General features: G+C 39.5%; 1 protein-coding gene across 1 annotated transcript in view; it reads right to left on the bottom strand.

The window, feature by feature from the left end:
• DNAH11 (dynein axonemal heavy chain 11) overlaps nt 1-11166 on the bottom strand; it is a 179655-nt gene that overhangs the window by 63301 nt on the left and 105188 nt on the right. Inside the window, exons 56-57 of the mRNA XM_087712777.1 lie at nt 8105-8338; nt 4283-4429 (exon numbers count right to left, since the gene is read on the bottom strand). Coding sequence (XP_087568903.1) covers nt 4283-4429; nt 8105-8338 — 381 coding nt within the window. The remainder of the gene's footprint in view (nt 1-4282; nt 4430-8104; nt 8339-11166) is intronic.

Raw genomic sequence — 11166 nt, 5'->3', positions numbered from 1 at the left:
TTATTCATGTTGTGGGGGTGTTTTTCTATTTCGATAGCTTCCATAATTATTCTCTTGTTGAAGTGTTCAGTTTTGGAGATTAATTTGGTTCCTTCAAAATTAATTTTGTGTCCTTAGCTTTAAGGTGCTGGAAAAGGAGGAAGTTTTTTTCTTTTTTTCTTACTGCGTTCTTGTTTTCTGTGATGCCTGCATTTATTCTCCTATTAGTTTGTCCTATGTATATCGCAGGGCAGATTTTGCATGGAGATTTTGCATGGATTTTGCCAAACTATAACTATATGTGTGTGTGTGTGTATGTATGTATATGTGTGTGTGTGTGTGTGTATACAACACACACACATATTCTTGCACAGAATACAAGAACGCAGTATGTATACATACATACATACATACATACATATATATATATATATATATATATATATATATATATATATATATATATATATATATATACATACATACATACATACATACATACATACATACATACATACATACATACTATATATATATATATATATATATATATATATATACACACACACACATACACACACACTTAAAGTCACAACCCCTGGTATGCCCAAGTATGGGAGGAAGGTCACACTTCCACTCTCTGTCATTAGGCTCGTCACAAGACACCATCCAGACAGAAACCCAATATTTTTTACTGTTGCCTTTTTGTTACATTTTGTTATATTTATGCTGATAAATAAATACACACACACACACACACACATACATGCAAACACACAAATATATATACAACCTCAATGCCTATGCAAGTGTGAAGTTGTGGGAAGTTATGAATTTGTATTTCCATTCACCTGGAAGGAATCAAGCTGGAATGGCTATTTTAAATGAAAATACAATACAGGTAGTCCTCAACTTACAACAGTTCATTTAGTGACCATTCAAAATCACAATGGCACTGAAAAAAGTAATTCATGACTATTTTTCACGCTTAAGACCATTGCAATATCTCCATGGTCATGTGATCCAAATTCAGACACTTGGCAAATGACTCATATTTATGATGGTTGCAGTGTTCCAAGGACGTATGATCACTCTTTGCGACCTTCTGACAAGGAAAGTCAATGGGGAAGCCAGATTCATTTAACAACCATGTTACTACCTTAACAGCTGCCAGGATTCATTTAACAACTGTGGCAAGAAAGGTCATAAAGTCAAGGACTACTTGTACTTGAAGCTGCTAGTCTTCAAAAATATTTTTCAAAACATCATGGATGAAGGAATAATTCTACTTGAAGGCTATTGTTTTACCAGTTGCTCCTGTATACAGATTCCCACTCTTGTCTCTTCTCACCTGTACAATTCTTGGTGTATCTCCTTTGGGTGCCTTACTGTGGTTAGCTAAAACAATAGTTATAGCACAAAGCAACTGAAGAGCAATTACATCATATGGTTTGCCCTTGATACTGAAGAAAAAAAGAATTACTCAGTGGTTTAATTTTCAGATGTTTCTACCACCAGTTGAAAGGTGAGGGTGGAGTTGGGGTTGGGGTGCACATTGGGAATTATTACCACTGAGAGTTGAAAATACACCAGTTTTCATTTTCTCAGCATATTAGCAAGAAGTTATAGAATTAACCAGGAAAGAAAGAACTGACTTCTGTTAGTTAAGGGCTACGCTAGTACCTAATACTAGTACCTATGGACTGGCTAAAGATGTATGAAGATATTTTATAAAATAAAAAGAAAGCATGCCCAGTGCTACTAAATTATATAACACAAAGATACTGTATGTATGTATGTATGTATGTATGTATGTATGTATGTATGTATGTATGTATGTATGTATGTATTTTCTATACCAGTTTAAAACATGTAGATTAATCTGTGTAAATTAGACAGCACATTTCTAAAGCAATTTCAAATTAAAGTTATATAGAAAGATATAATCAATTCAAAGTCAATTTAGAAATATATTTTAGAAAACTAAAAGATGAAATAAAATATATGAGCTACTTCTAAGACTCATGAACAACATTCTCATTCTTGCAAACTGTCCCAGCATGATAATTAGCTCATGTTAATCATATCATGAATTGAGTTTAATTACTTAATTAAGTGTTTGGAAATATGCTAGTAGCATCCCCTAACATTCCTAAAATCATCAGAACAATCTGTGGTGGGGGACCCCATGTTGTATAGTAACAGGGTTTTCCACAGTTGTATAGTTTCAGTCCTATTGATTTCGAATTTAGCTCATAGGGAATATTATTCAGTTTTAAATAACATGATAACTACCTCACATTCTCATTGAGAACAAGAAACTAATCTGCCCCTGTCATCTTGTCTGGCAGCCTCAAATTTATAATCTGAATTGAATCACTGGCAAAGAGTAAAGAAGAATGGAGAAGAATTAATATGATAGAATACAAAAAGGAAGAAGTATGACAGGAATGATATCTCAGATATGAGACTTGGTATTCATACCTAAAAAAATTCAAAACAACCAACTATATATTTCCCTATTATATATACAATAGGGAGCAGGGGTGGGTTCCTCTACCAGTCAGTACTGGTTCACTTCGCATGGACTTCGCGAGCACTGCTCCACATGCGCCTGCCGCATGTTGCTTGTGCATGCACAGTTGAGTGTAAATTATTCTGTGCATGTGCAGAAACATGCTGGCAATGGAAGAAGACACCGGGGAACTGGTTTGGGGGCATGGCCAGCCTGGGTTGCTGCCAGTTCTGTGACTCAGGCTAAATCACCACTACCGGTTTGGCCAAACTGGGCCAAATCGGGAGCACCCACCTCTGGCAGGGAGCCTCTTTCAGTCTGATATAACATAAAGGTGTTAAATACTCAGAAAATCTCATGTTGGATCTAAACTGAAAAACAATTCACTTGCTGAAAGTTTTGTATTATAAACCCTTCATCTCTATAAATTTGGCTAAAAAAAACTCTATGAAATTCATGGGCAACTTGCTTCAATTTAAGCAGTTACCAAATGTCTGACATTGTCAGTTCCCATTTCAGAGGTGGTATTCAGCATTTCTTACCAGTTCTGGAGAACCGTTAGAAGAAATTTTAAGTAGCTCAGAAAACCACCTCTGACTAACCTCCCCCATCTATTCTCTGCCTCCTGAATCCCAGCTGATCAGAAGGGAATGGAGATTTTGCAGTAACCTTACCCTGGAGTGGGAGGGAATGGGATTTTACAATATCCTTTCTCTGGAGTGGGGTGGGAATAGAGATTTTACAGTATCCTTCCCCTTCCACACCCACCAAACCACACCCACCAAGCCATGCCCACAGAACCAGTAGTAAAAATTATTGAATCCCACCACTGTCCATTTGCATGCTACTTAACACTATCCACAAATCACCAAGCCACAGTTCTTTTCAGAAAATATTGGCAATTGATCATCAAAGACCAGAAAACATTGCTGGTGTGCGAACAAAACTATATATACATGGGGGAATTTCTATGGGTATATTAATGAGTATATTAATTTTTTATATGCCTGTGATTCAGACTACTGTGATCCTTGCTTTCCTAGACATTCTAACCCATCTCTCCTAATTTATTAGTGATTGAAATATTAGAACAGATCAAGACAGGAATTAATAAGCTTCATGCCCTTTCATTCACAATGATCCATAAATTTCTGGAATCCTGTGTGAAAATAGCTATTTGCTAGCAAACAATAGTACACCTACAAAAATAGGTTAGTTTGTAAGTGTGCTTTTAAGTTGTATCCAGTTTAGGGTTAAAATAAAATTGATTAATAAAGCTAACAATAACTTATTTTTTAAAGAAAAATGAATTGAATATGCTGAAGGATGAAGAATCTGAACAATAAATATGGAACTATGGCAAATGTATCATGAAATGCAAAATTCAAAAGTGAAGGTGCAAATCAACGGAATGAACTTCAAGAACAATTGAACTGTTCAATTGAACTAAAAATAAAAAAAATCTGAAGTGCTCAGAGATGACTTCCTGACCTTTCATGTATTGCATACTAGTCTGATTCTCAAGATCCCCATCCATTATATGCTTGAATGAGCTTCATACTTATTGTTCTTTCATATCATTAAAAGAACTAAAAGGTTGGAAAAATGCATAATGTAAAGAAAGGTCAAGTGGTAATCATGGTATGAAATGCTGAAACATGAGTAAGTATAATAATTCTTTAGATTTTATGCTCCCTGGAGAGGTAGGTGTTCAAAATTGTTCACCTACAAAGGTTTATTCTGTGCTAAATATAGCTCAACATGACTAAATTGTGGAATTATACTGACCTTTTGCTCCTCTGCATCAGCAATGGCCTTTTCCTTGCTCACTTTCTCAGTCTGAAGCCCTATCTTCGTAATCAAAGTTTCAGCATCTTGATTTCTCAGTTGCAGCTCTGCTTCTTGAGAAGCAAGTTTGTATTTTAAGTCTTCTACCTAAGGCAGAACAGCAAAGGCATTTGTTTGAAGAAAACATTCAGCAGAAGAAGCTTTTTTAAATGGGGTTACTAAACATCAGGCTTCAGATACACACCCAAATACATTGGACCATTCAGATAAGAGCATCAGGAAGCAATGCAAGCATGCCTATGAATTCACTATTCAAGGCTCAGACAGTATGAATAAGACCTAGAAATGATCATTCTTGAAGCAGGAGGCTAAGAAGAACTATTGATTGCTTCCCGAAGGGATCAGAGCAAGAATCTCCTCCTTAAAAGTGGCTATCATAGGACATCTATCCTCCGCAAGCTGCACTGGCTGCCTATTGGTCTTCGGATATGCTTCAGGGCGCTAGTCGTCACTTATAAAGCCCTTCATGGTATTGGAGCTGGGTACTTAAGAGACCGCCTGCTGCCAATTACCTCCAATAGACCGATCAGATCCCACAGATTAGGCCTCCTCCGAATTCCATCCGCCGGCCAATGCCAACTGGCGACTACCCGGAGGAGAGCCTTCTCTGTGCCGACCCTCTGGAACGAGCTCCCCGTGGAGATTCGAACCCTCAGCACCCTCCAGGCAAAGCCCTTAAAACCTGGCTGTTCTGACAGGCCTGGGGCTAAAGAGCTTTTGCCCCCTCCCTCGAATGGTATGGTTGTTGTGTGCTTTTAAATTGTGTATTGTTCTGTTCGTCTTTTTTATCCCTTATCTGTACCCCCTTCCCTGACTTGGATTGTGAGCCGCCTTGATTCCCCTTCGGGGAAAAGGGCGGCATATAAATGCAATAAATGCAATTCAATTCAATTCACCTGTCCTTTTACTGTTCATGTTATCTATGCAAGTCATCATCAACTTACAACCACAACTGAGTCCAAAATTTATATTGCTAAATGAGAAATTTGTTAGGTGAGTTTTGTCCCATTTTTCTTATAACATTTGGTAAGTGAATTACTGCAGTTGTTAAGTTGTTAACATGGTTGTTTAGTGGATCTGACTTCCTCATTGGTTTTGCTTGTCAGAAGGTTGCAAATGTGATCACATGACTCTGGGACACTGCAACTGTCATAAATATGAACCAGTTGTCAAGCATCAGAATGTAAATCATGTGCCCACAGGGATGCCGCAAATCTCCTAATGATCATGTCATTTTTTTCAGTGCCATAACCACAAATTGTAACCACAAATGTCACTAACCAAATTGTTGTAAGTCAAGGATACCTGTATGGATATCTAAGCAGCATAAATATGAATGTCTATTGTTTTAGAAAGTGAAGGCAAACATTTTTTTTATACTTTGTTAGGTTTCATAGATTCTGTTTGCACAATTACTAGTCTGAAATTATGCATCCAGTGAAGAACTAATAGTGCACCTGAGTGCATATGCCCTCAGTGTCCCCTACATAAGTATGCACTTTTAACACTTTATCAGTATCTCTTGGAAAATAGGTACAATGACATTGATATTCTACATTCAGAGATTGTGAAAGTCTGGAATATTGGAGAAAGTTAAATCTGCATTTTTTATTAACGTGTATATTTTTTTCATTTCAGTAGTTACTAATATATATTTTCTCTATTATAGGTGGATGTTTAGTGGTAAAATCTAGATTACATTAACTGTGCACATTAACACATTTGTGTATAGGCTAGAGATTGGGATTTTCACATTAAATTATGAGCAGAATAAATCCTTATTCATGTTCATTGAAAACTAGTTGCTATTCAATGTATTATAAGAAAGGCTGTATGACTGTCAAGATTCTCAATCATCCAGTTAATAGTTGTCTCAAATGTGTTTTTTTTTTCCTTAGGCAAAAGGCAACTTGGCTATTTTTTCATTGAGAAAGAATAAAATGTTTTGTTCCCCCCACCCACACCATCCAGTCTCAACTGTCTGTACCTATCATTCCACTCATCCACCCCATCACAACTGATGAAGCTTTTTGGATGAGAAGTGAAACATGTTCTTGTTCTTCCTCAAGGAAAGAACAGTTCAGTTACCTTTTGAAAGAAAGAAAAACCCACCTTTCAGACAAGAAATGCTCTTGTTTTTCACATAGCACTAGATCAAATATAAGAAATCTGAGGTTCTTCAAACACTGGTAATGATTATATGTTAGCACGTTGGTGTTGACTCTTAGTGACCACATACATTTTCTCCAGAATGATCTAAGATTTTTTATCTGGGCACCTAACTGTTGCCACAATGGTATCCATCCACTTTCATGTTGGTCATTTTCTTCTTCTGTTTCCTTCCATCTTTCCCAGCACTATACAACTTTCTCTAGAGAGCTATGCATGCATGATGAACATAATATGTTCAAAGTGAGATCATTTGTGTCTAGTTATTTGTGCCCTTAATGAGCACTCTGGGTTGATTTGTTCAAAGATCTATTAATTTGTTTTCTTGGCAATCTACGATATCTTCAGGAGGCTTTTTCACTACCCTGTTTCCCTGAAAATAAGATCTCCCTGAATAATAAGCACAATCAGGCTTTTAAGGACATGTGCTAAAATAAGTCCTCCCCAAAAATATTGCAATACAGCAGCAGCCATGAGGTGACCACACTCGCCACCTCCTGAACTTCAAAAATAGTAAGATCTCCCCAAAAATAAGGCCAAGTATTTATTTCGGGGGTTAAAAAAAAAAAGACCCAGACTTATTTTCGGGGAAACACGGTACTAAAGTTCAAAAGTATCAATACAGCTTCTTCAAAGTCCAACTTTTTCTTATATAAAGTCATAGCAAAAGTGCATATAGTCTCATTACATCTGAATATCTTTTCCAGGACCTTCATTGCTACTTTATTAAGTATCATATATGGTAGTCTGCAGCATATTTCTTGACTGCTAGTTTATTTATTGTTGGTAATCAATGCTACAGGAAGCAGATACACTCAACTTCAATATCTTCACTGGCAGTTCTAAAAGTGGTTGGTATTCTGCAAATATTACTGGACCAAAACTAATCAGCTTTAACAGTATATAGTTAATAGTCATGAAAAAAATGCAAAATTTATAATTAAAAATTATTTAGACTATCAGTTTCCCATCCTTGCATTGATTACATAGATTCCAAATAAACACAGATGCAAATGTTGTAGATGTATCTTGGTTAAGTTTCTAGGAAGGATTCAAGATGCTGGTTATTACCTATAAAACCTTAATAGCATAGTATCTGGTTTTATAAATAGCTATTTCAGAATTGGCATACTTTGGTTCATTGCTTGCTAAGTCCCTTGTTTGGACATAAAAAAAACAGGTCTTCTATTTCCCAGTTCCTATTTTCCAGCCTTCTGGAATGATGCCCCTCTCCCTCCAATGTGCACCACTTTGATCATATTTAAAACACATCTTAAAATCTGAGTCTTTCTCCAGATTAGAATGGTAGATAGATCTTCTGGGTTATTTGTTTGGTACTATGGGCATTGTGTTTCTGGATATTCATTTTTTGCAATCTCTTTATCTATTGTTAATTATGTTATGTTACATGTTGACCTGAACCGGGATGGAGTCAGATGGCTACATTAAACAAACAAATATTTTAATTTTTCAAAGAGATTCTTAACATAGAATCTAAAGATAATTCTGCTTTTAGATATTTCTAAATAATTATAAAACTATAACTCCAAATAAACAGCAGAAAAATATATTATTTATTATCCCAAGACTTACCTGAGAAGCAGTTGTTTTCAGCTTCTGAATTCCATTAATAAGGTGTTCCTTATGTTGAAAAATTTTCTGAATTTTCTTTTCTAGAAGATTCTTGAAGAGCATTATTTGTTCTAGAAAGCTCTTAGGGGTTGTGTAATTGTATCTCTTCTCATTTAATTGAAATTTTGCACTTATCTCATTCACACTAGCATGGGCATATGCCATAAAAGAGCAAATGGAGTCATATAACTGTGGCTGAAAAAAAATATAAAATACATTTTAAATTAGAAAAGACTAAGTACAAAACTAGACACAATAGATATCCCTCTATGTTCATATCCAGGGTCAATATATTGCACTAGATATTATCATTCAGGTTTTGGTTCACCATTTTGAAAATCAGACAAGGTTATCAATTTGATACCCCATATATACATTAGACTATTAGACCACTATGTATCTATATAGTCATTAGCCCATTCTAAGTTAATGGAACTCCTTATTTGAATTGTGGAACTCAAACACCACCTTATGTTATCTTTATCTTTCAATCATCTCTCTCTCCTCTCTCTCTCTCTCTCTCTCTCTCTCCCTCCCTCCCTCCCTCCCTCCCTCCCTATCTATCTATCTATCTATCTATCTATCTATCTATCTATCTATCTATCTATCTATCTATATATATATATATATATATATATATATATCCGGGGGAGGGCCTTCTCTGTAGCTGCTCCGGCCCTATGGAACGATCTCCCCGTTGAGATCCGGACCCTTACTACCCTTCCGGCCTTCCGCAAAGCGACCAAGACCTGGCTGTTCCGGCAGGCCTGGGGCTGTTGATTTATCCAGTCCCATCCTAAGTTATGAACTTATGAAGTTATGAAGTTATGAGTGTATGAATGCACTATTACCATAACCATCAAGGTAAAGAGGAGGAAATTATTGTGGCTTGGGCGAATTAGCCACTACCATCATAGCTTGCCTGAACACCCGTCCCTCCTCTATCCTGTATTTTAGTGCTTACCCTCTCGCCTTGGAGCCTCTCCTTTTATCCCTCCCGTGGTTTGGACAACTTTTTTTTTTTTTTTCCCTTCCTGTCTGCCCCTGCTACTGTGGAGCCACGTTTGCCTGTCTATCTGCTCTCACTTATGTGAGTTTTACTGCCTGGCCTGCGACCATCGGCATTGGCCCGGAACAACTGCTCTTCCCCACCACCTGCTACCACTGAACAACGACCATCTGTTTAACATCCTGATATTTTATGGTATACATACTTATGGTGCATTTGGTTTGGGGAAGGAAGTGATAGAGGATGGCAGTTTCAGGGACAGGAACTTGGCGTTTTAAAAACTGGATATTAAGTTGGCACCCCCCCTTTCCCCCTTCTAACTGGTTCCAGTCACTTGTAAATTTTGGACATATAGACTTTGGCCGCTCCAGGACTTCAGGAGAAGGGGAAGATAAGATACCCCCCTGCATACTACCGTTTTATCTCCTATGGACCGTTATTGTTTATTATACCACGCTCTCTCTGGATTTGGAGGGTGTGGGTTTGCAAAGCTGGTGTTGGCTGTTGCCTGGGGCCTGTGCTCTGCCCCCCCTCCATCTACAACTATTTATAGAATACGGTTCTTGGACTTTGGCCTTGGATTTCTCTGGAACTGGAGGAAGGGAGGCTGGCTCTTTTGGAACTTATACTTTTAAATTCTGTGTTGCGCAATTTTAAATGGGTATGTTGAGTGCGTGAGACTGAATGAGTTAGTATGAAAGACCCACTTTTTAGTACTATTATTGCTGTATTCTTTTTGTGTTTTAATTATATTGTGGGGACTGCCTGTGTGAGTGCCTGAGTATGCCTGATTCGGAGGACCTGGCGGGACATGCGGGGGCCATTGGGGTGGTTGGGGGAATTATGCCCACGGGAGAGAGTCGGAGCATTGCGGTCATAACAGGGAGAGGCAGATATGGCGGGGACTTTAGGGCTGGCCATTACAGGGGAAGGAGGGTTCGCTATATTGCAGAGATCCCTCCTTCCGGCCCTATGAGTCCCACTCCAAGGTCAGATGGCGTGAGCGATCAGGACCCTGGTCTCAGGCTGCTGTCGCTAAATGCCAGGTCTGTTATCCATAAGGCTCCCCTCGTCCGGGACTTGATTGTAGACGAGGGGGCAGACCTGGCATGTATTACTGAAACATGGCTGGGCACGGAGGGAGGAGTCCCCCTCGTAGAGCTGTGCCCAGACGGGTTTCAGGTGCTTCATCAGCCGAGAGCCCAGGGAAGGGGTGGCGGTGTGGCTATTGTAGTCCGGGAGTCTTTAGCTCCTCGTAGGATCCCTGCTCCGGAGCTTGTCGGGTGTGAGTCCCTGCTAGTGAAGTTGGACCTCAAGGGTCAAGCGGGTTTGCTGCTAACGTACCTGCCTCCCAACTGCGTTGCAGCGGCCCTCCCTGCGCTCCTCGAGTCAATAGCCGAGCTAGCAATTGAGTTCCCTAGACTAATGGTTCTGGGGGACTTCAATTTGCCTTCGCTCGGCGAACACTCTGATGGAGCGCAGGAGTTCATGGCCTCCATGACAGCCATGGGCCTGACCCAGGTAATTCGAGGCCCTACCCACTTGGCGGGACATACACTCGACCTCGTATTCCTCTCGGAGCAGTGGAATTATGATCTTGGTCTGAGGGGAAATGAGACCATTCCCCTGTCGTGGTCAGACCACTACCTACTGAGGCTAGACTTCCGGAGGCCAAACCCCCACCGTAGGGAGGAGGAACCGACCAGGTGGTTCCGCCCCAGGCGACTGATGGACCCTGTTAGGTTCCAGACGGAGCTTGGGGTCATTCCAGATGCTCTCGCCCACAGTTCGGCGGAGACTATTGCTGCGGCCTGGCACTCGGCGGCATCAGAGTCTCTTGACCGAATTGCGCCACTACGGCCCCTCCGGGTCAGCGGCTCGCGGAGACCCCCTTGGTTCACCGAGGAGCTCCGCGAGATAAAGCGCCGGAGGAGACGCCTAGAGCACCGGTGGAGATCCGATAGGTCCGTACCGAACCGAGCATTGTTGACAGCCTGCACCAAGGAGTATATTT

This window comes from Thamnophis sirtalis, unplaced genomic scaffold, assembly GCF_051295495.1.
Source record: "Thamnophis sirtalis isolate CommonGarterSnake01/CBP01778 unplaced genomic scaffold, rThaSir2_p1.2 scaffold_4, whole genome shotgun sequence".
NCBI classification, from domain to species: domain Eukaryota; kingdom Metazoa; phylum Chordata; class Lepidosauria; order Squamata; family Natricidae; genus Thamnophis; species Thamnophis sirtalis.
Note: the sequence above shows the minus strand (reverse complement) of the source record. Positions and strands in the feature narration are given on the sequence as shown.